General features: G+C 37.9%; 5 protein-coding genes across 15 annotated transcripts; 2 read left to right on the forward strand and 3 right to left on the reverse strand.

The window, feature by feature from the left end:
- The first annotated feature begins 306 nt into the window (after positions 1-306).
- Positions 307-26685, forward strand: LOC119066563 (putative helicase mov-10-B.1). Its single transcript, XM_037169111.1, has 7 exons — positions 307-640; positions 695-863; positions 925-2156; positions 2216-2489; positions 2553-2735; positions 10318-10325; positions 26673-26685. The coding sequence occupies exons 1-5, from the start codon at positions 396-398 to the stop codon at positions 2733-2735; spliced, it is 2103 nt and encodes a 700-aa protein (XP_037025006.1). The 5' UTR covers positions 307-395; the 3' UTR covers positions 10318-10325; positions 26673-26685.
- LOC119066577 (protein hold'em) lies at positions 4631-6261 on the reverse strand. 2 transcript variants are annotated; one of them, XM_037169130.1, is made up of 3 exons: positions 5582-6261; positions 5164-5520; positions 4631-5093 (listed from the first exon to the last, which is right to left on the reverse strand). In XM_037169130.1, the coding sequence occupies exons 1-3, from the start codon at positions 6205-6207 to the stop codon at positions 4709-4711; spliced, it is 1368 nt and encodes a 455-aa protein (XP_037025025.1). In that variant the 5' UTR covers positions 6208-6261; the 3' UTR covers positions 4631-4708. The 2 variants fall into 2 exon arrangements, with proteins under 2 accessions (XP_037025025.1, XP_037025026.1); XM_037169131.1 differs by having other exon boundaries at positions 4636-5093; positions 5591-6259.
- Positions 7785-12357, reverse strand: LOC119066579 (ileal sodium/bile acid cotransporter-like). 4 transcript variants are annotated; one of them, XM_037169134.1, is made up of 5 exons: positions 12153-12357; positions 9126-9679; positions 8621-9058; positions 8294-8556; positions 7785-8227 (listed from the first exon to the last, which is right to left on the reverse strand). In XM_037169134.1, the coding sequence occupies exons 2-5, from the start codon at positions 9669-9671 to the stop codon at positions 8095-8097; spliced, it is 1380 nt and encodes a 459-aa protein (XP_037025029.1). In that variant the 5' UTR covers positions 9672-9679; positions 12153-12357; the 3' UTR covers positions 7785-8094. The 4 variants fall into 4 exon arrangements, with proteins under 4 accessions (XP_037025029.1, XP_037025031.1, XP_037025030.1 ...); XM_037169136.1 differs by having other exon boundaries at positions 12095-12347; XM_037169135.1 differs by lacking the exon at positions 12153-12357 and adding an exon at positions 9901-10084.
- On the forward strand, positions 13469-16900 carry LOC119066567 (heparan-alpha-glucosaminide N-acetyltransferase). Its single transcript, XM_037169114.1, has 10 exons — positions 13469-13747; positions 14512-14690; positions 14754-14878; positions 14942-15060; positions 15123-15303; positions 15367-15427; positions 15494-15637; positions 15709-15870; positions 15935-16056; positions 16117-16900. Exons 2-10 carry the CDS (start codon positions 14556-14558, stop codon positions 16766-16768), a joined length of 1701 nt encoding a protein of 566 aa, XP_037025009.1. The 5' UTR covers positions 13469-13747; positions 14512-14555; the 3' UTR covers positions 16769-16900.
- Positions 17890-27317, reverse strand: LOC119066599. 7 transcript variants are annotated; one of them, XM_037169156.1, is made up of 5 exons: positions 26994-27316; positions 26258-26445; positions 23672-23744; positions 23453-23581; positions 17890-19592 (listed from the first exon to the last, which is right to left on the reverse strand). In XM_037169156.1, the coding sequence occupies exons 2-5, from the start codon at positions 26443-26445 to the stop codon at positions 19239-19241; spliced, it is 744 nt and encodes a 247-aa protein (XP_037025051.1). In that variant the 5' UTR covers positions 26994-27316; the 3' UTR covers positions 17890-19238. The 7 variants fall into 7 exon arrangements, with proteins under 7 accessions (XP_037025051.1, XP_037025050.1, XP_037025053.1 ...); XM_037169155.1 differs by having other exon boundaries at positions 27118-27315; XM_037169158.1 differs by having other exon boundaries at positions 17890-19466; positions 27118-27314.
- Positions 27318-27650: the final 333 nt, after the last annotated feature.

Genomic DNA, 27650 nt, shown 5'->3' on the forward strand with positions numbered 1-27650 from the left:
TAAATTGCTATTACATGCCAACTAGCCAGAATGACGCAAAAAGTCTATCGTCTGGTACCTCGTATTCTGCTTGCATACTAAAAATGTCATAACCCTTTACCGACAGATGCCATTACAGTTGGGAAAGAAGCCATCTTCTGAGTATTTTAAAAATATTTTCAAAAATGTGTCCAATGATAGAAAATAAACAAGTAAGTCCGTAGTAGAAGTTCTGAGATGCATCGACAACATAGAAGAATTCCCGCTTGATCTTTAAACTACAAAAGCTGGGTATTGTCACTGTCAGCACGTTTGATGCCAAATCATATGGTCGGTTTGTAAACATAAACAATCGTTTGCACAATCAGTTACGTTATTTCATCATGCTGACTTAGTATGGGAATACTCACTCAAGAATGGTCCATAACATCTTTAATCAATTCATTCTTCATCATCGTCGATGTTTTCATGTAATCAAAAAAATTGATTTGCGTGTGTTCACATCGTGGCCGGTAAACAATGATAGCTTGGAAAGTATTGACTCCGGAGACGGGCGAGATTATTTTAAAATGGGCAAGTTGGCAGACTATCCGATTCCCGATAAGGTTGTTAGTGTTGCGTTGAATAGGGAACCATCGCAAAAATTCCTAGATCGAATAAGGTACAAAATCATTGAGAAAAGAAATTCTAAAAATAATTTTGATTGAACTTCTAGTCGATGGGCTGAAGACACATCACTGACAAGAACCGGTAAAAACACCTACAACGAAGCATTTAGGACAATGATTTACTTTGAAGAGTTCCACGAACAACAGGTGGTGGAGAAATTCAATTTGAAAGGAGTAAAAGTCCAACCAGTCAATTGGAACGAATTTTTGTTTGAGGTGTTGGCCTTATTGACCGGTTTTCTATTCGAAATATAAATCTTGAAAATATTCGTTTCAGTCGACAATGGAGAGTCTAGGTATTGCGATTGACAATGGTCTGCTTGGTCGTTTTGTTTTGCATTCAACGGGTGATGCACAGGAAATCAGTGGATCAATATCGGGAAGAGACAATGACCAAATTTACGTTTCGTTATACGACGGAGTGGAACGGTTCAACGAAGATACTTTCTACGACATCAAATTCGAAATCAATAGAATTCCATTTCAAGTGCAACACAAGGCCCTGGACTTTATTCGAAGCCACAAACTTTTCGAAATTCTGATTGAAAATCCAAAATATTCGACGCAGGAAAAAAATCCACCAGAAAATGAGCTTCGTGAATCGGCAATGCTATGTGGAAATGAACTCAATAACAGTTTAAATGAAGAGCAAATGCAGGCAGTGGAGAAAATTTCATCGGGCAATTATCATCCACTTCCATACATTTTATACGGGCCGGCTGGCACGGGGAAAACCAAGACGATAGTTGCGGCAATTTTAAACATCCTCAAAGGCAGCACGAAGCATATTTTGGTTTGTGCTCAATCGAACGCTGCTTGTGATGAAATCGCTGAACGTTTATGTCAGTACCTGAGTCCAAATGAATTATTTCGGATGTATGCAATGACTCAACGACCTACGAACGCTTCTAGTGCAGTGCTTGCTATTAGTAACTTCTATCGTGGAAACATCGACTTTCCACCATTAGACCGTTTGTACCGGTATCGAGTGGTCATTTGTACATTGTCGACGGCGGGATGCTTAACCAGAGCACACTGCAATCCACATCATTTCTCGTATGTAATAATTGACGAATGCGCCAGTACACCGGAGACAATGGCTCTTGTGCCAATTGCTGGATTGTGCACATCGGTAAGTGAAGTGCATGCAAATATTGTCCTAGCTGGGGATCCAAAGCAACTGGATGCTGTTACGAAATCTGAGTGGGCAACGAAATTGGGATTCAGTGTGTCTTGGTTGGAGCAATTGTTTAAGTATCCGCTGTACGGACGTGATACTGAGACGGGACAGTTTAATTCCGATTACATTACGCATCTGGTTAAAAATTATCGTTCACATCCAGCCATTCTGCACGTTCCCAATCATTTGTTTTACGACGGACTTTTGGAAGCCAAAGCATCACCAGATGTCATTGACCTGAGCGATACGTTTCCGCATCTTAATCCGAAATTTCCAGTAATTTTCCAGTCAGTGCAGGGATTTTGTCAAAAGACTGACAACGACACAAGGTGAAATTCACTTTAAGACTAAAATCATTTTCAATCAAAAATTCTACGCAACTTTCCAGTTCGTATAACACCGATGAGGTGGACGTTGTGCTAAAATTCATTGGCATAATTCAGACGACAAATTCCGATAAAATCAAACTTTCGGATATTGGAGTAGTGTCACCCTATCGATTGCAATGCAAGATGATCAGACAGGCATGCAGAGAGAACAATTTCAATGACATCACAGTTGGAACATCGGAAACATTTCAGGGACAAGAACGAAAAGTGATTATTGTGTCAACCGTTCAGTCGAATCAACGTTATGTGGGAAAATTTGTCAGTGATCCACAGGTGAGCAACTTTCATTTCACTGTTCCGTTCTTCTCAAACCATTTTTTATGGACCTCATTTCAGAGAATGAATGTTATGTTAACGCGTGCGATTAATCTTCTGGTCGTAATTGGTGATCCGCACACATTAGGAAAGGATGAGAAGTGGGCAACATTCATCGAATTTTGCTATAAAAATGGAGGCTTCATACAAAGCAATCACATTTTTCATCCTAAAGTCGGGAAAGTGGCGATTGTACCAACCTAACGATGAGGGTAACGATGGTGCGTTTTTTTGGAGTTGTGCTGTGATCAAGTCATTTAGGTTAACAAAAAATAAAAAATTTTATCAATGAAAAAGCGTTGAAATATCCAGATTTTTAAAGTCAAAAGCGCTCTGAAAGGTCTGTGATTTGAATGGTAGTTGTACTGTTATCCAACTCTCAAAACCACTGAATTTTTGATCAATCTTCGAGCGAATGTCGTTGAATCTGTATAGGAGATTGTACTGCGGATTTTAGAAAATGATATCCATCCATCGAATTCAAAAATGCATCTAGAATGCAGAACCATCGATCGAGCTACTACATTCTCGTAAATTTGCAGTTCATCATTATAGTGATGATTTATGAATGATTAATACGACATCGAGACCTTTGAGTGTACCAAAGTAGCTTTTTGAGAGTTATGGCACTTCGAAGGTCGCATCAATTCTTTCCAGATATTAGTCCTAGCCATTGGCTAGTAGCCAACACTATAGTCCTAAGACTCCTGTAGTCTTATGAATACTCACGACATAAAATGATCAATAGGTAAATTGACCTCGAATAGAAATTTACACTGCCGCTTTATACTGAGGATTTCTTCTGAAAAATAGTCTACCAAAATCGGACGCATTTTCCAGGGCGACGATTCTCGAATTATCGTAACTTGACAGTCGCATGTATGAAATCCCATAAGAACTGTCAAGTTACGAACGGCATGAGTATCTGCCCCCAGTGCACTTTTTTGTATGTGCCTAGAATGGTATTGGACCCTTGAAGCCAAGATCTTTTTTTTTTAATACTCGACGTATGTGTGGCTTGAACGAGAACACGCACTTTTCTTATGGAAATTTCTCCATAAGTCTGGGTCATCAGAAAGTTAATTAATTGCATTTACCTTCGGGGTAAAGGTATTATTGGCTTGTATTCTACACTTATGTATGGGCTGGGCAGTTGCAAAATACATTTTGTTACTACTTCGATGGACTTCTAACAGTTCCTATGCATCCGAAATACAAAAAAACCTTAAAAATATTATCCCATTTTACTACTGATCTCACCTTTCCACCTTTCCTACACGCATGTGCTTGTGGACGGAATGGTTTAGGTAGAGGACGTGAGTCTTAAATCTACACTTCAAGGATCAATTCATGTTTGGTGTGGGAAAGTTGAGAGATTAGCAGTGATCAGGAAAAACAGCCTTTTAATGATTTTGTTGCATTTCCGGCCATAGCCGGAGCCATAGCATTGCTACTATTAGAATTTTTCGGTATTTTTATCGTTGCGCTTTAGCAACGGACTATTGCAGCACACATGAGGAAAGTCTTTTAATGTGAGAAATTTCGAGTGTTATGATGTGAATTTGGAATGTAGAGTGATCGTGAAGGTGTAATTTGAAATGAAAGATTGGTGCCAGGGTAGGAGACGAACCCACAATCTTCACCTTTCCGCTACGCTAGTAGCAGAGCTGTGCCCGAACCGAAACCATCGAATTTTTTGTCAACTCGATTCATAACGGACGAATAACTGTGGAGACTATAATTTAGATGGGTCTAGCGAAGCGAGTATGAAGGGATGTATGATATATAGAGAACTTTGTTTGGTTGAAAGTCTTGAACGAAAACACGGCAGAGTAAAAGTAACCCAGGCAGGAGCGCTTGTTTGACTAGGGACCTGAATAATCTAGTAGGCCTATGTTTTTTGCGAATTAAATTTTTCAACTTATGTCAGTGTTCATTTGAGTTCATTTTCATACAAAGGATTAGGTCCCTCATTTGACGTTTCCATAATGAACCGCTCCTGCCAGGTTTACTTTTACTCTGCCGTGACGAAAATATGTCTCGAACTCGGTTAATCTACGTTTTACATAACAAAATGTATTCAAAATCGTGATTCTACTTCAAATGTAAAAAATACAAAAAAAAATACCTTGCTCAGTCTCCTCTGGTCAGCAAAACTGTCGCACCACTTCAATTATTCAATAAACTAGAATCTTTTCTAGCACCTCTGCTGGATTAGCCACTTTCAGGTCGACAATGGTGATTTGCGTATTGAAACGCAAGGCTGTCTTCCGCTTGATCGCCAATTTCACAGTGCATCGCTCCATCAAAAATTTCCATTTAATGGAAGTGCGTTGCGAGTCTGACAGTTTCAGATAATCCGTTAGTGAACAGCCGAAAATTCGTTCGGCTGCATCTCCAACCAAACGACATTGGAGTGTACCGGTGTGGTCGGTCAAATGAACGGGAATATTGAAGTAACTGATGTAATGCTCGTCTAATGGGCTCTCGGCAAAGAACAACGAACAGTCCTCTTTTTCACAGCTGGTGTCTTTGATCTTGATTCGGCAATTACAGTGAATGCTGTGTTGAGAAATAGGTTAGATCATAAGAGGCACTTATAGAACGGTGATGGAAATTGTTTAAGTCTTACCATCGTCTCGAATAGAACGGCGACCAACCATCTATGTCCATTTGCGTTACCATAGCATAGGTCAAACTGTAGAACACTGAGTCACCCGATGAATCATTTAGTCGATTCAAAATTTGTTGAATCGACATCACGGTCTTTATGGTAGAAAGGTCCGGCTCGCAGTAGTCTAATTCGGTTAAAATCAAAGCAGAGCTCTGTCCATATTCTTTCAGCGATTTTGACCGTTCGCAGTCCGGATCGACAATAATAATTGTTCTAGACAGAGTGGCCAAGACGATGGATTTGTGAAAACCTGAATATTTGTAGCCGATGTTGATAAGGTGCAGCACCGTAGACATTTCGTTCCATGAGTCCGATCTGGAAATGAATGGGGATGTCGGATGATCAGGATTTAGCCTAGAAAGACCATATTTTGCATAGATCAAACCTTATGTTCCAGGCTTCGTTCCAAATGGTCAAGTACATTCCGGGGACGGTTTGATCTACAACCACTACATCCCGTACTAATTTACCTGCAATTTGTCTCGTCGGTCTCAGTTTGGCCACCAAAACAAACAAATCGACTAGACCGCCCGCATCATCAGATGTTGATGCAATATCGGCCAAATTCAGGGCCAGATCCGGTGATTTGAGTGGAACTCGTAACAATTTGACCTTTTCAGCGACGTCGCCATCGAAGAATTCAATCGAACCAAAACCTTCGTTAATTGTCAGTTCTAGCGGTGACGATGTTATTGGATTGAATGTATCGTCATGACGGACAAATGAAACTTTACTTCGTATAACATTGATGACGTGACCAATTGTAAAATGAGAATTATATTCGGCTACAAATTGGTAGGTTCCCCACACCGTGACGTTGATGAAATGGTCGCAATTATCGCGAATTAAAAACTTTATGACGCCGCGCAAAGAAGGTTGATCCTGTCGTTCAATTTTCTCAAATTTCGATACGTTAGATTTGCCGATAATTAGTCCTGTTATGACAAAATTTATGGCATTTGCATGAAGAGCGGCGATACTAAAGGTATTCAGCGACATCATTTCCAAACGTGTAGATCCTTATGCAAACGAGTTGTGTTGATGAGTCAAAAACTGACTGAAGAACAATGGAACAGCTAAACTTTAATAGCGTTTGCAACTGAGCCGACTGTTACCATAGCCTTGTAAATGTGAAAATAGTTCTGTTCATAACTGTTCTTGGGGGTAGTTCAATATTCTCGATTCTTGAGTGCGACGAGTATGACTCTAATGTAGAAATCTATCGAAAAGTGTTTCAATCATTTCTGTTTTTTTTTACTACACTTACAGCTAAATGGGCAGCAAGTATTACAACATGCAAGCTTTCGTGTGTGTCTTAAACTTTTATTTCTTTATGAAAGCGATGGGATTCTGTGTAAAAAAAAGACTTTTTCTAAGAGAAGTCACACGCGAAGTCATAGGATCAAGTGCACCAAATGTGGCGCCACGATCATATTCTATATTTTTAAGCTAAATAAGTCGAAACTTCAATAATATTTATTTGAAAACGTTTGTAATTGCATGGATAGCACTGTCAAGTCAGACAGTGCGTTGATTGAGACTATATTTACTGACCATAGAGGTCACTCACAGACTAAACCTGCATTACATGGAGTTGCTATTTTTTAATCACCACAGAAGGCAAGTTATACATTGAAAAAGGGTGTGAGCAAAGCACTGTCAGTGCGTTGGTGTGAGTCTATGAATTAAAGTTATTCACGTTGCGGTTGAATGGTTTTCAAACATGTTGATGCATTTTCCATATTTTGGATATCAACGTACTTCGTAACTCTATGGATATTACAAATCCCGGCCATGAGTGCTACGAATAAAAAAAAAAACAATTTATGAGAACAATCTATGCGATCTATTACAATCTATTACGTTACAAAGATTGCACCCGATGCAACAGTATTTTGCCGTGAGTAGTTGCTCTAGTAGAGATCGCTTTCAAAAATTCCTTTTTTATTCATATCAGACATAGCCAATGGCACTCCTATAGGCCCAATTAGAAAATGTGTTTCGCATTATTTCCGACATAGACGACCTTCCGAAAATCTCAATTTTGCAACTTCAAAGAGTCTCCATCAGCTTTCTTTTTTTCCACTGTCTCTGGAGCTGTAGGTGCAATGGCATCCGCTGCACCAAATGGTGCGGTTGAAAATCCAGGAGCTTGTTGGGGGCCTCCACATATTTCATTAAAGTTCATTCAACTGCAACAGGATTAAATCCTAAATTTTGACACTTCAATTTCGGACGATTTTGGATAACCAAACCACCACCACCAAAATACGGAAATCTTTAACGGACATCCTCTAAAATTACTCAAAAATAGCAACTCTTACAAAACAGATAATTAAACTTGCAAAGATATTCCTGTCACACTTTTTCGTAATTTTTTTTCCTGGAAGGTCTTCGTCGAACACACCAATCGGAAATGTATGAGCAGGAAATAAATTTATAGTTTTATTGTCAGTGGAAAATTTTTACTATTTTCCGGGAAGTAAACTTCTTTGTTTGTATTGCGATCTCTTACCTCGCCTATGAAGTCGGCTCATTTCGAGAGAATAGTGGAAAGATAGAAAATAAAAAATTGGGAAAATGTTTAGTGAAAATGAATTTAATTCACAATACTATCTGTATTGTACTGCACAGCACATACAAGTTTCACGAAAAACAAAAATTTAATTTGAGAATTGTATATCTGTAAAAATACCCTAATCTAAAAACCTTTTTTGAGATTACAGCAATTTTTAAAATCTACAAATCAAAGACAATATTATCTAAACAATGACAACCAGACTTTTCGTTAATTTTTACATCTTCTCTTCACCTGTAAACTTTACTCCTCTTTTAAATTCAAATGTAAAAAAAAATTAATGAATGAAACTTATGACTACAAGAGTGGATTTATCGGTCTTTGTTGGTTTCAGCATCGTATTGATTAGGTTCATCACTCACAACAGCGGAGTCTTTTCCATTTTCAATGCTTCCGGTGACATCTGTTTCGCTGATGAGCGTCTCGTGTTTGTCCTTCGCCATACTTTAAACAAAATCGAATCGATTGTAATAGAATGACTTTTCCATAGTGAAAAGGTGCAATCCTTACCACTGATGTATCCTTAGGGCAATGTAGAAGATGAGCAGAGGAACCGGTGTCATAATAGCTACGGCCACAGGAACGACAGTCGTTAAATCAGCCGCTGGTTGTGGTAAGGATAAACGCAGCAAAAATATGGAAATGCCTGTGTTCTGAATGCCAGTTTCTAGGCCAATTGCCAGGCGATCCTTATGATTCTGCCCAAATACTCCCGCCGCCAAATATCCAGCAACATATCCGATCCATGGAAGACCAAGGCCAGCGACAAGAATCTAAAGGAAATATGCGTTGTAAATTAAGATCGGTATAACACGCACAAACACGGCATTCACTCACCTGCCACGAAAACAATTCGAACAGATAAAGATTCGTCACAATGGCAAATATCACAATGAACAAAATCAACAAAATCGACAATGGCTTCAGAATTCGCACCAATATTTTGCACACTCGTGGTAAATATCGCTGAATCAGTAATCCAACAGCCAACGGTATAACTAACGCAGCAACATACTGAGCCAAACTCGCATAAGGAACGTCCAACTCGGCCTGATCGAAGATCACTCTTCCCAGCGTGAATATCCACAATGGCATCATGCCAAACGCAGCTATCGTACTGATCGAAGTCATTGTCACCGACAGATCCATATTTCCACCCAAAATAACCGTCCATATGTTCGATGCACCGCCAGCCGGCGAACAACCCGTGAAGAATAGTCCCAGTTGCAAATCGGGCCTGTTCGGGAATAGCAAATAGGCGAGACCGAAACCGAGCTGAATCGATCAAAAGAGAATTGCGAAAATTACATGAATTCGAGAGGAGTCATTGGCTATATCTCACTAATGGCATCACAATAAATTGTCCACAAAAACCAATAGCTGGTCCAATGGGCCTGGTTATGATTCCTCTTAACTTAGTCAAATCCAATGCCGCTCCGAAATTTATATAGAGAAGAGCTACCAATACGATCACACTTCCAGTAAATGCATGGTCAATTGCCCGCGATTCTCTTATAATGGTCAACGACATCCTACTATCAGCTCGTTCAGGATCGACATTTGGACGGATCAGCTCCACAAAGGCAGATGTCGATCCTAAAAACACACCATGCACATCAAAGCTGCCACTCCACCGACCAGCGTTTATTTCGGATATTTGTATTTGTTTTGATACTTCGGCTATTTGGTTGTCTGAGCTACCGATGTGTACATACGATCCAGTTGATAATTCGGGTAGGCCTTCGAGTGTCAGATTCACCGTCTGCGTTGTGTGCATCTGAACGGTTATCGAACTCGGGTCAAACGAAGCAGTAAACGCTGAACATAGCAGGAATATGGGTCCAATGAATAGGATGACCAGAACGTATTGAGAAAATAGTGGACACATTGTTGAGTCTGAAAATATGAAAGTAGCAGTTAAGGTCAGGTGATCGATTGATGAATGAAGCTGGAGGGACTATACAAGCTACGAAACGTTAATTGAGCAGCTCAAAAATACAAATTCCTCTAGTAATTTAACTACAAATTCGATAGACAAGCCCTACAGCTATCGAGGTAAATCAAGGGACAATAAGAGTTGATTTTAACAATCACTAAAAAAGAAGAAAGAAAATTACCGAAATCGGTGTCTCCGTTCCCAACCTAATCGACGACGTTTCTAACGTACCTAAGACGTTACTGGCGGTTCTTAAGCGAATTGAGTAACATTTGATAACTAATATCTAATCTTGCACTCATTCGATAATAATGACCACGATTGTAAAAGATCCTTGGGAAAGATTGTTCGGAGAACATGTTGAGTTTGTCTAAAATATCATTCAGATGCTCAAAACCGACAGTGCCCCGATGGCTTACGTGACAATTTAGTTGATACTGAAGGAGTGACAAAATGCTTTTTCATTTCAGTAGAGATAAGAGTGCCACTGAGGCAACGACTAAGCAAAAAGAAAAAGTCTGTTGGCCGCATAGTCTGTATAGAGACCAATAGCCAATTTTTGCGCGATAATTATCTCATTTTCTAACATACTCCAAGTTTTATAGACTTTGGCGTCATTCCGAAAATAAACAATCAACAAAAAACCCATAAATTCGAGAACCGAGAGAATGATCAATTGATTTCATTTCAGCCGATTCATTATTTAGTCATCGATGGAGTGATTAGATGTACAGTCTTACTGTCTTACAGTCTTTTACGTGACAACAAGTGTTTCATATTTAATCGAAATGAGACACAAAGAGTCTTTTGCAGGTGGATAGGCCGTAACTAGTGTTCCTATGGGTAGCTAAGATTCAGTTTTAAAGTAGATTAGCGTTGTTCCCTAACACATCGCTTTTTGTTCGTCACCAGTTAAGTACATTCTCGATCCTGGTATGTAAGACCGAACAAACAGTACAAATATGTCACATACGGCTATTCATCTGTTATAGATAACGACGACAGAAATAATGACAAGCTCTAGGTAATGTGGTCCGTTATATAGTAAAATGTATGTTAAAACAATTGAAGTACAAGATTTGAAATCAACCGATTTAAAATACTTTGATCGATGGAAGTAACAGACCCGATAATAATACTAATCATATGCTTTCCGTCTGTAACAGGTGAAAAAAGCATTTTGTGTTGATCTGTAAAATGGGATCCATTCCCAGTCATGAAGCCACATATATTCATTAGGGTGTAGCGGTTTTGATAAAATGTCTTAGTTCAGCCTGAATTCTACTCAGCTGGTCCATCTGATCATTTTATGAAAGAAAAAAAATTTTCAAACTTTGATTTTGTGCTGCCGCCAAATCGATTTTTAAAAATTTTGTCGTTTATGGTCTTCGTCACATATATCGATTTTTTACGGTGGATTCAGTATACATAAAATGTTGGGTCTATATGGTTATCTTATCTCCACACTTCATAGATTATTTTACAAAAAAGATCAAGTTTAAAAAATATTTTTTGAGTTCGTGACTGATTGTCAAAGTTCCCCGATGGTGTTTTTGAGACTTTATTTTGGCAACAAAATGTGATGAAAATGTGCAAAAATGTAAATTAAACGTTATAACACACAAGCAAAGACATTAACAAATTGTTAATAACAATCAAGAATTTTCGCTCTTCTTAATTGGTCTATTGTTTTAGCGAATGCGAAAGAATTGGCAATAGTCTATACAACAGACTTAGATAAGATGTTGATGAGGCAATTGAAGATTAAACACAGCCAAACATTGTGAATTGTGAGATTGCGTTTCAAGTACAAACCACTTGAATAATGGATTCATATTGCATGGAATGTTGGTAAGGAGAAGAAAGAAATTTCAATTCTTCAATGCTGTTGGCTCTTGGTGTAAGGCGACCCTCTCCGAATCCGTTGAAATAAGATGGAGCTATGTCTAACCACCGACTAAATATCGAACAGGTGAGAATTCATTTTAAACTCAATAAGGTTCGACAAAGCAAAGTCCATGAAAAACCTAGGACAAAGTCTCACTGCATTGAATAGAGAGAACGACTTATTCACAACACGAATCTCATTCCGTTTTGTCCATAGTTGTTTACATAGAGAGGTCAGCATGCAAGCCAGTATTCGCGAAAATTATGTAATGAATTGATGATCCTTTTGCAGCTTTTGCAGTCTCATCATAAAATATGTCAAGACAGTGGTGTGGTATCAAGACTTAGACCATCGATAAAACTATTCCTTTTCTCAATATCACACTATGTTACGACACAAGACACTGACTAATCCCACATATCCGACTGGCGCGACAGCTTAATAATTAGAACGTAAATTATCTCTCTCGTTGATTGTCATTTGATACCTGTACTTAAATACCATATAAAAAGACGTGTATTTACAATCACAAAATCGCTTCTTACGGTCAGATTAAATTTGCGGCACTTTCAAGACTTCGCTATTATTAAAATGGTCTATATGACTTTAAGGTAGAAGGACAGTTACTGCCCCAGAACTAAAAACAAAATTAACTTTCTAATTCTTAATATTTACGGTTATTCAACAACACGAAATCATTTTTCGCGTTTTAATTCAAGCTACAAGTTGTTACTGAAAGTACTTGTATTGTGACTTGTGGCATGTAGTCTCACGTCAAAAATATTATGTAGTGACACAAAGTCAACACCGTCAATACTTACACGAGCACCCACACTCTTTCAACAAATCATATGAAAGTGTTTGGAAGATTGCAGTGTTTTTGTATACATTATCCAATGCCGTTTCTAACAACAACACCAATACTGATACTAACTTTTATGATTCTATACACACCGGCGAATATAATTGTATTGATTAAAAGGGTTATCCATGGCATGAATGAAAAGCCATGTAGTTCAATGGACTTACTATGAAAACTTGCACTACGAACTACTCGAAGATTTGAATGAACTCAGTCACTTACTTAGTCTTATCCAAATTGTCTGTTCTTGTTTAACTTACGTTGCGCTTTAATGGCATAGAAAGGAGTCATGGGGTCTTGCGTTTTATTTTATTAATAGCCATGAAAGATTCATTGTGAAAACCTAATAGATCTACCAACTTTGTAGGACGAATGTCTGCCCTAAATGCAACACAACTTCAAGTTCCATATTGTTGTGCAAATTAAGAAATGGAAAAGGAAACAAGACTTCATCAAAATCAATTCCTTTGAAAGTCATATGCGAAGGATTTAAAGAAATAATCGATAAACAGCAAAGAACTTTCTTCTTCTATTTTCCCAACATTTTTCAATAACCTACCAACTATAGATTTATCAGTTTGGGACGATCATTTAAGATCTCGAAACACAGATCTGTTTCCCGGTCATCATGTAAATCATGGCAGCCTTCCTGTTGCCGATAGGAACCTGTCTAAGATGTCAGGTCCTATTGCAGCAATTTCCGAAGGAACCACCTCGTAGTCTCCGAGCATCCTGCGTCTTAGTTGAAGAAATTTGGGACAATCACATATCAAGTGTCCACCCGTTTCTTCTTCTAGATCGCAGGAAACCTACCAACTATACTCAAACTAACAAAAGAAAATTTCCGTGAAATTCGAAATGAAAACTGAGTTTGTTTTATACATTCACGCATACGCACACATCCATTCACAATAATGAGTTACGTAAGTGTTGGTTTAATTCATAATTTTGTCTCCGAAAAACGAAGAGAGGAAAATGGAAATTTTGATATTTTAACAACAATGAATGACATCGACATTTCATTGAATTGAAGAGTTGCTGCTGCAAGTCAATGATGAAGTAATTATACGGATAGCTTACTTAATACCACTCAACTGAACACTGTGTTCATTCAATGTTGATACGGGCCTGATGTGTTTATTTTTGCGTGCTCAGTTCATACATGGAACATAGTTGCTGATAAATGATTTTGTGCAAAAAAAAAGTGAATCTTCACTTCAACTTGTGATTTCGGAGGAAAAATAATGTTTTTATCGCAGTGATATTGGACCAGTTGAGGTACGTGTAGCTACATTTAACAGTAGAAAGTCTAAATTCTCGTTTTGAGTCCGAAACGTTTTCATTGAAAAGTATCGACGATGCTGTGCTAAATCGATGATTTATTTACTATCGCAGATAGTGCAAACGAAATTTGCATTAAATTTGTCGAAGGCCGCAAATTGATGTTAAAAGTGATCAGAAACAACTTTTTTTTTGCGGTCAAAGCCATCACGTCGATATGAGATTTTTTATGAGAAAATTATGTCGCAAGACCCTTTGTAGTTCGACCTGATGTGACCCGTTCGATTTGTTCTACTTTTGTGCAACCTAAACAATGGTCAAAAATTTCCATCTGACCAAATCTCATTCCGACCGTGAATTTAGTTAGTATTTCAGCCAGAGATTCGGTCAAATACGTTGTATACAAACAAGTTCTTTGTTTAACGATAAATTAAGCTGCAATTGTTTCGAATAGCATAAAATCAGAGATAAGATATCGTGACATGAATTGAACAAGTAAATATAGCAACGTTAAGTCCAATATAGCCGTGAATGGTATCGAAAACCTGATTTTTTTTCGTTTATTTATTTTGACTACAACAAGAGGAGCAATTGAAATTGAGGTTTATTGCTTGAGTTGACCAAAATTTTTAGTATTGTCGTGACAACTTTTTGAAAGTCAACATTCCTTCAGCCGAGCTGTACTGTAACAGTCGTTGAACTTATTCAATCGAATCAATGCAGTAGCGGACTGATACACACACTTCAATAAATATTTTCAGAACAACAAGAATTTCGAATTGACTTTACTTACCATTTCGTTACAATGTGGGAACAAAACGGCCACACGTTACCCGGAGTGAATCTCGACAAATTATCCGTTGATCAAGCCTTTCTAAACATATCTTCGCATCTATCCCATCGACTATGGATGTACTCACTATCGGAAGACTGTGTCAGAGTAAGTGTGACTTTTTCCGTGGAATTTCATGCATTCAGTTGTATTTCTTCCATCCGGAAACAGTGTCCGTTCACGCGAAGTCGTGACATCGCACCACACAGTCACGCTTTGATGAAATTCGACGCAGCTAGACAGGTTGCTTGGAAGTTTTTTGATAAAGACCTGGGACCGTATGCCTTCAATAATGTGTAAGTTTTGACTTGATCTTCTGTAGGGATCATCCAAATTATTAATTACCTTCGCCCATTTAGGACATCGTTTTGCTCAATTATTCCGAACGATGTTGGAATGTTCGGGGTCTATAACATAGACATCACCGACGAGAACTGCAATTATGAAGTGACATTGCAGCCGGTTAATGTGTACTTGTGTACGTTTTCCGAATGAAATTTGTTCTCCATCGGAAATTCAATTTTCGGTTGAACTTTTCAGCTCTACTCTACGCCCTATTGATCTTAGCTTTTGCCCTTTTAATCATCTACGGTAGTAATCGTTATTACACGCGCAATCAGAGATCCAGGCAGACAACTTCGCCGGAAACAAATCCAGAATCGGATGAGGAAAAACCGAAAACGGCAAAGCCGAGACTTCGTAGTCTGGACACGTTTAGAGGGTATTCATACTAGAGTGCCCGAGCATTTCGATTTCATTTCTTAAAAAATGTTAAAAATTTCAGAGCAGCGATTGTTCTGATGATCTTTGTGAATAGTGGCGGTGGACATTATTGGTGGATGGAGGTAAGGCACTATGTGACAATGCCTTTGCCAAGCAAATCTTTCACTTAACATTTTCGATTTATTAAGCATTCAACCTGGAATGGACTGCACGTAGCTGATCTGGTATTTCCATGGTTCCTATGGATAATGGGCGTCTGCATTCCCATTTCGATTAAATCGCAGATTGCAAGGAATACGAACAAGAAGGAAATTATTTTGACTATCTTTGTCGTAAGTTGAAGAAACCTCACTCTGGGGTGTTGCTTTTATTATTTTCTACCCAAAACTTCGATCTATCGTAGCGTTCCATCAAGCTGTTTCTAATCGGACTATGTTTGAACACAGCGAAAGGTCCTCATATTGAAGAGATTCGTATCATGGGCGTGTTGCAGCGGTTTGGCATCGCCTATTTTGTTGTGGCAACGATACACGTCCTATGCTTGAGACCAATGACTTTGCCAAATGTAAAGATAGAGTTAGCTCGAAGCGTTTGACTGTCTTTACTACAGTGTTTAACCTGTTTTGTAGGGAAAATTGAAACGCGCTCTGTACGACATTTACCTGCTCACATTTCAATGGATAGCAATTTCATGCATAACCTGCATTCACCTAGTATTGGTGTTCGGCCTGGATGTTCCCGGATGTCCGAGGTATAATATTTTACACGAAAGTGAATCCCGAATGAAATAACAATGGATAATTACTTCTAGGGGCTACCTCGGTCCTGGTGGCAAACAAGACTCAGCAAAGCATACACATTGCATTGGAGGAGCGACAGGTTATATTGATCGGATGATTTTAGGGGAGAAGCACATTTATCAACGTCCAACAGCGCGTTCTACGTACGATGCGACTCCATTTGATCCAGAAGGACTTTTCGGCTGTTTGACCACTTTTTTGCAAGTTTTCATTGGACTTCAGTGCGGCACAACATTAATGGTGTTCACCGAATGGAAGGCACGATGCCGCAGATTTTTGCTGTGGAGTCTCGTGTTGGGACTACTAAGCGGAATTTTGTGTGGATTTTCGCAGGACGATGGCATCATTCCGATTAACAAGAATCTCTGGTCGCTGTCGTTTGTGTTCGGAACGTCTTCGTTGGCCTTTGTTCTGCTCACCATTTTTTACATTGTCATTGATGTGAGGAACTTATGGTCGGGTACGCCGTTAGTGTATGCTGGAATGAATGCGATTATTATGTACGTCGGCCACGAAGTGTTTCACCATATGCTACCGTGGCATTGGCGTATTGGTCCAATGAATACACATTTTGTTTTGTTGCTGGAGAATATGTGGAATGCGTCGTTATGGGTGGTTATTGCCTATGTTTTGTATTGCAAAAAGATTTTCGTCAGCGTTTGAGTACTAATTGCCAGCCAGTTTGGATGATTTTATGTGATGCAATTTGTACATTGACTTTATGACGATCGTATCTCTATCGTTTTGTTCTGAAGACGCTAAATTCTGTTTTATTAAAAATTTATTAATCGATTAGATGACGAAGGTTTTATTTGTCCGAACTGAACCTGATGGCTTTCACTTTTAGAATTGGAATCACTTCAACGAATCGGATCAAAGAAATCTGTCGTGATCTCCAATATTTCATCTGCTTTGTTTGAGACGCCACGTTAAACCAAAGTTTACAATCTACGGTGATTTAATGTCGTTCATCTAGTGTACCACAATTATTGTAAAGACGCGCTGCTGAATAGTATCAACTGACCTCGTGTTTGATGCAACACTTTTATAGATAAAACGAACCCGCATGACCTCCTCTACACCATTTCATTTGACGGCAATTCGGTTGTGAGTTACATAGGCTCACAGATACTTACTAATTACAATTAATCTTAAAAGTATGTCAGCCAACCAGAGTGAGACTGGCTCGACAAAGCCCTTGTGGACAAAGAAGATATGAGAGGGTATACAACAGTGACTGTTCTCATTAATTCACGTAATTTCTTTTAATAAGAAAATACAGTAGCTGGATACACTGCAGTCGAAAGCAGCTACAGAAACGCTGGCTATTTCCGGGAAAGAATGTCTTTAATGCTTACTTTCTTCTTACCAAAAAAGTACTCCGTGTGAGAGACAAAATTGAATTTTTTCAATTTTTTCTTTGTTTACTTGACAGTTTGCTCTCTCACGGAGTACTTTTTGTTGAGTGGAGTGGACACCTAAGTTTCCTTCAAACTTCCCTCTCTTAATAACCAAATTCTATTTTGTGGAGCGATGTTGAAACTTAGTAAAACTCGGGAAATTTAGTTAAGTGAAGTTCGAGGGGGAACCTACGCGAGCAAATCTTGTCCCATCTATTTGTTATTGGTGACTATTGGCGCACGATTTCCATCTATTTTCCCGCTATTTCCTTCCATTGGCTGCAATAGCATAAATTTAGAAAAATTGTTTCGCTTTGAATAGTTTCAGCAGTCAGGAAAACCGAAATGACTTTGTCGACAGATCACTCCCCAGAAACAAGTCAGTTTTTATGAATAAAATACGGATTTTTATTTCGGTTCAATACAATGCTTACAATTTGAATAAAATAAAATGGAATTCTGTTTCAGATCTTAAGTTCAGCTGCTATATCAATAATCAATTTATCGATTGATTCGATCGCGCATTGAATATAATATCAAACAACGAGGTGGTTGATAAATCAAATTAAAAATTATTCCCATGGAATGTTGGCAAATTAGAGATAAACTTACAATCTAAACGAAATGATAAATGCTTAATGCTATGCTATAACCAGCAGGTTTTTTTTGTAAAACTTTAATACTGTTTTGCACACGTAAAAAGTCCCACTTTCATATCTAAGCTGTTCTTCTTGGTTTCTCTGATTTCTCGCATTTGCCATTTGAAATAGCCTTCGGAAAGAGAGAAATCAGAGAAACAGCAGTAACAGGCTAGCTACAAAAGTAGGATTTTTTACGTGGGCTAAACAGTATAGTGTTCCGTTTCTTCTCCTCCACCAAAATACTGTTTCGTGATGTATTCCTTTAATCTTTAACAAACGGCAAGCGTATCGACACAATACGATTAAATCTGTTACTTCCTTAGTTTAAGTAGGAGGTACTCACTGTCTGATTAGGATAGTGTAAATAGTTTGAGAGTTGTTTTCATTGAGAATAAGTGATGCAAAGAACAACTTCTGTAAAATATGCCTCGGTGAGACAGTATATTGTGCTAAATTAAAAGATTTATCTTTGTGACATCATGTATTCCGTAATTGGTACATGCAACAGTAACTCAACGGAAACTCTATTTTAACAAGTCGAACACTTTCACTAAACGAAAATTCCGATTTTTTTTTTTGGCTAACCGTCGGTTATCTGACATGCAAAACACCAATGGAATGTTTGTACATCGGAGGCATAAGGTTATCAAGCGTGAGCGAATATAGTAAACGCAAACGAAAGTCTGGATGTATTGCCTCACTCTTACTGTACGTGATTCCTGTATGATTTGAAGATGTCGTGTCAAAGAGGTGACCTTTATTAGAGGTTGAACGCCAGAATACATAGGAGAATGTCAATCGGATTTTACATCAATTTAAAAAAAATATATCCTTTGTTGCAGGTAGAGCCCAGGGTGCTTGATAAACAGGAGGATTATCTGTTATTTATTTACAGTAAAATTTTCTGATAAATTTAATGAGCCAATCAGCAATGTGATAAGATTCTTTACTTTGAGTTTCAATTGTAATTTTTTGATCGAATCTTTTTGTACTTAACAAAATGTGCAAATTTCCACATTTTCGTTTTCCTTTCCTTTAATATAATTTCGTGTTTGGACGACTTCTACCACGACTTCAATAATATATTTGTGTCTACGAAATCGTACATTCGCAGCACATGAGTGTATAATAAAGACATTTAACTGTGCAATCATCTTCGTCATTCTTTTTCGTTCCCTTATCACTGTGACGTACCTGATCGGTACCACTAACACCATCGCCACCATGGAATGGCACTTTTGGCAAATCTAAATACGACAATTTCGTTGCATCGACATCATCACTATTGTGATCGTCGAAACGTTCGATGGAATCCAAATTCTGTAATTGAGACAAATTTATTGATACATTTCTGGAGCAGTGCTGTACATTGTCCCATGGTATGTTAGGCAAATCATCGCATGAATATGATTTAGCATGGTAAAGATTCAAATCCACCAAATTAGTCTGAAATGTGTGAGTAACGAAAAAAAAAGGTTTTGTTTTTGCTTTTGATGTTTTATGAATGGTTTTATATGGTGCAGGTGCTGCGCATTTTTTAGTGGGTTTAGTGGGTTGTTCGTGTTTAGTGTTTTATCATGGATGGGAAGCTAAGCTTAAACATTTAATTATTATTGTGAATTTAAGTGACTGATGTTTGTTGACCCAACCATTTTTTAAAGAATGAGAACACAGAGTGAGACACAGAACACAGAATCAAGGCTTGGACAATCCGTTAAACTAAAGTTTGACGCTTTTTTAACATTTATTAAGAGTGATATCGCCAAAACTTGAACCAATTTCAAAACAACGGCTCAGCGATTCGGGCAAGCTATAGCTCGTTTGAATCGTCTTTCAATTCTGAGAAATAGGGATCTTTTACTTTTTCTGTTAGTTTCCCATTTTCGGAGTGAGCACGTGAAAGTAATAGCATGTCAATTGGTCGTGAAAACAGTTTTTCGGTGATAGCTCGAGATATAAATCTTTCTAAAATGTGAAATGTTGTAGGAATATAGGCCTCTGGCAGACCTTCAAAACGAGTATAATCATCGGTAAGTACAGCCACCCGTTCTGGACTTATGACTCAAAAAATGGTGAATGTTTGGACAGTGCTGCTGGCTTGCAACAGAACTTTTCCGCGGAACTGACTATAGGGTGTTGTAGCTGGACTTACCCTCTTTCGTTCCACGTATAATACACCCCAGAAAAATTGTGTTGCGAGCCACAAAGTTAGTCGAAGTAAAATGCCGCTCCAGTAGACCCATATTTTTCAGTGTTTTCAACTTGTTTTTGGTCTTCAAACAGGCTGGAGAGATGGGAATGAAATAAACTAAATCAAAATTACATGTTTAGCTCGAAATAGTTTTGAACCGAGCGATCATGGGCCTTGAAGATGTTGCTTTCCTCCTACTTCGTAGTAGGTGGAAAACCTCATTTCTTTAACTTCACAAAATGAACAGAAACTCAATTTTTTGCTACGAATATAGGTTTATTATCAAGCAGAGGTGCGCATCGTTCATTTACAGTCAATAAATGGTCAACCAAGATGTAATTTGTACTTCACAAGAGGTCACAACCGTTCCCAGCTATGGAAAATGTGTAAAAAATCCAGTTTTTTCACAAACATACTTTTTTCTGTGGAGATTTTAACTGCTTTTAGTTAAGGTCTTAAGCTATGTATTCTTAAAACAATTTTTTGTGTCAAAAAACTGGATTTTTTACACATTTTCCATAGCTGGGAACGGTTGTGACCTCTTATGAAGTACAAATTACATCTTGGTTGACCATTTATTGACTGTAAATGAACGATGCGCATCTTTGCTTGATAATAAACCTATATTCGTAGCAAAAAATTGAGTTTCTGTTCATTTTGTGAAGTTAAAGAAATGAGGTTTTCCACCTACTACGAAGTAGGAGGAAAGCAACATCTTCAAGGCCCATGATCGCTCGGTTCAAAACTATTTCGAGCTAAACATGTAATTTTGATTTAGTTTATTTCATTCCCATCTCTCCAGCCTGTTTGAAGACCAAAAACAAGTTGAAAACACTGAAAAATATGGGTCTACTGGAGCGGCATTTTACTTCGACTAACTTTGTGGCTCGCAACACAATTTTTCTGGGGTGTATTATACGTGGAACGAAAGAGGGTAAGTCCAGCTACAACACCCTATAGTCAGTTCCGCGGAAAAGTTCTGTTGCAAGCGAGCAGCACTGTCCAAACATTCACCATTTTTTGAGTCATAAGTCCAGAACGGGTGGCTGTCCTTACCGATGATTATACTCGTTTTGAAGGTCTGCCAGAGGCCTATATTCCTACAACATTTCACATTTTAGAAAGATTTCTATCTCGAGCTATCACCGAAAAACTGTTTTCACGACCAATTGACATGCTATTACTTTCACGTGCTCACTCCGAAAATGGGAAACTAACAGAAAAAGTAAAAGATCCCTATTTCTCAGAATTGAAAGACGATTCAAACGAGCTGTAGCTTGCCCGGATCGCCGAACCATGGTATTCATTTTCACCAAAATTGGTTCAAGTTTTGGCGATATCACTCTTAACGGGATATTAGTAACAACCATTAAAGTTCCTAAGACGTTAGTAGTACATTACATCCCTGTTTGGAGATGTTTATTTTTGCGATAGTGAGGTTTTTATCCAGAGCCGAAGGTGATGGCTATTATCCCCCGTGGCAAAATAACAATATCCAAACAATTACATAAGGTGTTTTACTTGCGAAGCCCTCCGAAAATGAAAATTATCGCAAGTGACAACGGTTCGCCCGTTGCAAAAATTTCATTTTCGCAAGGTGCTGCAAGTAAAAAGAGTTTCCCTGCTCGCATTGTGTTTCGCCTTACTTTCTCCCCTCAATAGGCCATGAGAAAATTATGTTTTCTTGACGACTGGTCGAATGATATTTCTAGTAAGAAAAGTGCAGCACTTTCTTTCCCGTGGGGAGAAAATAGAGCTTTTCTCATTCGAACTGTCACTTTGTTTATGTTTTCGAAAATGGTATGGCGAATAGATGTTTTTGTTTCGTGGAGAAAAACGGCAAAACACAACACGCACGCATGAAAAACGTGGTGTCACCTCTGGGAGAAATGAAAAAAGTTCCACCTCGAACGAAATTGCTGTAATTTCCTCTTTTCTTCCCTCGGAAACAATTATGCCAGCACTTTTGTTTTTGAGCGCTACCAACGACTTCTGGTGGGAATTGATATTTGGACTCGTTCTGTTAAATCCCTCGCCCTCGGCTCAAGATGCAAACGCTATACTAGTCAGAATAATAAAATAAATTCTTATGTTGCAAGTTGGTTGAAACGGGTTCTGTGGGTGGAGTTTCGAGTCGAGTTGGTTGACGTGTCAAAATTTTTAATTATACTTTTGCTCTTTATCGCTGATTTTCTTGACATCGATCGACTCCAGCTTGCTCTTTTTATGTTGTAAGTGGAAATATATGTATACTAGGCCTACCCTCCTTAAAGCAGTTCTAGCGTTCCACAATAAAAGTTTTGAAACAAACATTTTTCGTTGGTAGCGCAACAATTTGATGGCATAAGCTTCGCCCCGGCTTGTGAACTCTCGATATACCAAAGCCTTACGTTTTCTTCTACAGAAATTTTAAATTCAGATTGAACCCAAAGTCAAGAAAACTTGATACAAAACAGGCTCAGATTGAAACCTTAATTCACGTCGAAATTGCCCTTCAGAATTTGAATTTTCGATGAATCGATGGATGAACCAAAGGATTAAAAAATGAATTTCAACGCATTCTAATATGACAATAAAGCGATTTGACCAAATAAAACGCGGTCGTTGATATGGTTGTTGTGCGTTTCATTTTGAATTTGCAGCAGACTTACGGTACAGCTAAAGATCAGGCTCAGGTCAAGCCGAACAAAATCAGGTCGATTTGAACCTGATCGGAGACAGACATAATTTAGGATTGGTTGACAATGCCAATCTAAGATTACAATTGTGGACCTTGGAATCTTGCTGGGTTAATTTGCTGTGCACTGTGATAAAGGCATTCGTCGCCGCACAATATAAATACGAGTGAAAAATGAATTTCTTTCTCGACGATTTTGAGAGTTTGGGGGGATATTGCATTTAACCGATGGGCTATTTAACGAAAGACAGAGGTAAGGCATTATTGATGACGTCATGTAGCGATTAAATGTAGGTATCGATACAGAATGTTTTAGCATTGTGTGTCACTGAAACATCCCAACTGTGTTTGCAACACCTTTTGCTCTCGAATCCCCAAAAAAGCAAAGCTTCACTGTCACCCATTAAACAAATCGCACCAAATATCATGTTCGCTTAACTTCTTTCGAACGCCGTTCCGTTTTTCACTTGCCAGTAATGTCGATGCATTGTGCAAATCGTGCTCAAGTTCTAAATCTACAGATTCGCTAGGTGCATCGCCGTTCGGGTGTGACGAATGTGCTAGAGTCTATGCAATTTAGAGACAGAGACAATGAATGGAGTGACGTCAAGGACAAAGGAACACAACAGATGAATGGAAATAATTGAAAATACTCACGGCTGACGCTCCTGCTGCACCAATTGACGACGGAACCATAGACGTCAGACCACTGGATTCACCAAGAATGTCACTGTAAAATAACAAGTAATTGATGATGTAAGTTGAGTCTCCCAATTAAAACGCAACACTTTGGCAATAGCACTAGTCTCACCCGCGAGGTCCGTATTTGATGAAAAACATCTTGTGGCATAAAGAAAATTTAAGATTTTTTTTAATAAAAAAACGCAACAAATGTTGTTACTCGGTATGGTAATCAATCTAAATCAACTAATCGTATGCTACAAACACTCTGATCAAAAAAATTGAAAATGGTTCGCTGAATTCTTTTTCTGTGATAACAAAGTGCTAAACAATTATTGTTGTTTTGACGCTAATTGAGCATGAACAACGTAAAGATCTGTTCACAATTTAAGACCGTTGATCATTGGTGTTAATGCAATAAGACGTCGTACCTGCAACTAATTTCGAGGATTCTTTTGGGGAAGCTAAAAACAATCTGAACCTCGTTTGATTCAAACCTGTGCGGTGGTCTGGTTTCAGATAACCTGAAATTTTCATACGATTTTTTTAAGGAACCTGTCACCTCATAGGAACCTCATCGGTGAACTGGTGAACTCACTAAAGGGAATGAATCGAGAAAATATAATTTCTTGACTTAAGCTGTAGTTCATACGCAGCTCAGTACTTTCAGTAGTTTCGGCACACTTTTTTGTGAAGCTATTTAACAGGATAACTACCATTCGTCACCTGGCTTTTCCAGTTTCATTTTTTCAGGCGAATCGACTAAGATTGGTACTCAAAGCTTAAGTATTCCAACGGCCCACCTCTCCACAGACTCAACAGTAAGTTTCACGAAAGACAAATTAATCTTCCCTGAAGTGTTTGTCCCCATAACTTTGGCTCAACGAAGGAAGATGTTGTTAGCCATTATGGCCAATATGAAACAACAATCAAACAGAGACGCATAAAGAAATGGATACTAATAAACGACCGATAAATTAATTCAAAACTACCGATAAAAAATAATAAATGACCGATAAATACGGTACCGATAGAAAATAATAAATGATCGATAGACAAATTCACAAGTACCGATGAAAATATTCAAAACTACCGATAACTTTTTACCGATAAAAAGTACTAAAGTACCGATAAACTGGTCGTTTTATCGATCATTTATCATTTACTATCGGTAGTTTATTACTTTCTAACTATCATTCATTACTTTTTATCGGTAGTTTATTACTTTCTATCGGTAATTCGTTATTTTCTATGTGTAGTTTATTATCAGTCAAAAAACCCCATAAAGGGTAAATGTGACGCAAGTCCTTTATCTTACTTACAAAATGACAGATATCATTGTGCGCCGTACGCAAAAGTTTTATCAACAAAAAATTGACACAAAAAATTTGAGAAAGAAAATTTTACAAAAAGAAGTTTGCGTCACAAGTGGCAGATGATTCGGTTTTTTAAATTTTTTCAGTACATTTTTTAACTATTTCCCTAACAATAGGTTTCTCAACATCTGCACTTGTAACGCAAACTTCTTTTTGTAAAATTTTCTATCATACATTTTTTGTGGCAATTTTTTGTTGATAAAACGTTTGCGTACGGCGCACAATGCGTCACCCTCATCGATATCAGTTATTTTGTAAGTAAAATAAAGGACTTGCGTCACATTTACCCTTTAGGTTTTTTTTGGCTGATATCACCTCTTTTGTAAGTATGTCATTTCGACAACATCAAAAGTCTGACTCCCAAAATCTAGAAACCAATCTTGGAACACCTTACTTAGATCGAAAATAACCCAAATACATAAAAAATCCGATGAATTTTAGGAAGTACTAGAGGAATCATCTGTCATCCCAAAATTTAGGAACCAACCTTGGAACACCTCACTCATGTCGAAAATAACCCAAATCCATCAAAAAGTCCGATGGAAGTTAGGAAGTTTCAGAGGAATCATCTGTCGTCCCAAAATTTAGGAACCAACCCTGGAACACCTCACTCATGTCGAGAATATCCCGAATCCATAAAAAAATCCGATGGAAGTTACGAAGTGCCAGAGGAATCAGCTGTCATCCCAAAATTTAAGAACCAACCTCTAGCTCCCAAAAACGCTTGCGTACCCCCATTTTTCCACAGTTTTCCGATCGAAAACAACAATTGACCATTAACGTTAAGTATTATAAACTGCCGATAGAAAAAATAAAAGTACTGATAGAAAATTGTGAATTACCGATAGAAAATAATGAGCTGCCGATAGAAAATAATGAACTACCGATAGAAAGTAATAAACTACCGATAGAAAATGATAAATGATCGATAAAACGACCAGTTTATCGGTATTTAAGTACTTTTTATCGGTAAAAAGTTATCGGTAGTTTTGAATATTTGTATCGGTACTTGTGAATTTCGCTATCGGTAATTTATTATTTTTTATCGGTAGCGAGTTTATCGGTCATTTATTATTTTTTATCGGTAGTTTTGAATTAATTTATCGGTCAAATATAATATCCCTAAAGAAATTCCATCTACTGATTCTCGAACACCTCATGCATTCCTGTTTCTCTCTCTACTTACTCAGTTTTTATCATATCAGCATGAGCTTTCGAACCACCCAGAGACCATGGTTCCATTTTCTTTTGTTGGTGTGACGGATGCATGTTTCCTTTGTTTGTCGTATCGTAACGACCTTTGTGTTGATGTTTCTTCTTACCGGGAATCCACAGAAATGTCAAACCAGTTGATTTATTTCGATTGGTGGACATCTGAAAGAAATTTCGGTTTTGAGAAGACTCAGTTTTCGAGAAATGCTGTCAGCTGATTGAACAGTTTACGTCCAAAGACAGAAATGAAAATGAAGAAGGAAATTCTTGAGAATTACACAAACAGGTCTTCCAGGAAACTTAAATTACGTTAACGACAATGACTGGCAGCCAAGTATGCAACAAGTAAATGCATACCACTAACCACACACATAACAAATTGAAATGACGAAATTTATGGTAAATTGTCGAAATTCATTTTAATGGAATTTAGAGAGTTTTCTCCAATCATCAACGGGTTCAGACACCACTTTTATTACTTTGTATATCGTTGACTCATTGCAATGAAATTTCAATAAGCTGCATCAACAACAGCTTCATTTCTTTTAATTGACGTGGATCAGTGGTAAAATGTTGTTCGATGGATGACTGTTCAAACTGTCAATGTCGAGGTCATATTGCACATTTCATTATTAAAACACATTTCACTAACAAAATATTTTCAAACTTGTCACAATGAACATAGCTACAAAGCAAAAGAATGTCCTTACATGTTACCATCCTCTGGTTTGTTATTTGTTTTGGCATTTAAATTTTGTAAACTCAATGAATCCTATTCGCTTTCTATGGAATGCATATCACACTATCTTAAAATCGAAATTGACTTCTACTCACATTGCACTGCAACAGACGAATAACGAGTGTATACCACAAAAACAATTATAACTTCTTTTTGGATTGCAAAAACTACTCAATTTGTGAAACTAGTTTTCAGGTGTTTATTTACATTATCATTTGTGTACGATTTTCCAGTGGCATTTTTGTCAAAACGCCATTTTGGTGGTATGTCATCAGCTCTCTTTCACACTCTGAGTGTTATTATACTGCTCTAACTTGATTCTGTGTTGCATTATCGGTGCATTTAAATGTGAGCCACGACGTAACAAGTCTATACGTAACTCAGTAGTCAAAAATGCGTGAAAAAATGGATTTTCACTGCTTGAAACAATAGTTTTGTTCCAAAGCCATTAGAATTGTCAAATTTCATCCATAGAGATGTAACCTAATCAAAATTTATATGAGAACCGATCTCTATTGATGAAATTGTGCTCGTTCGGCCAGTGAAAATTCGTGTTTACTGTTACTTGGAACAATACCTACAGAGTGTTATGGTCAGAGCGAGAAAACCGAAGACCATTAAATTATAA

Source organism: Bradysia coprophila, chromosome IV, assembly GCF_014529535.1.
Source record: "Bradysia coprophila strain Holo2 chromosome IV, BU_Bcop_v1, whole genome shotgun sequence".
In the NCBI taxonomy this organism is placed as follows: domain Eukaryota; kingdom Metazoa; phylum Arthropoda; class Insecta; order Diptera; family Sciaridae; genus Bradysia; species Bradysia coprophila.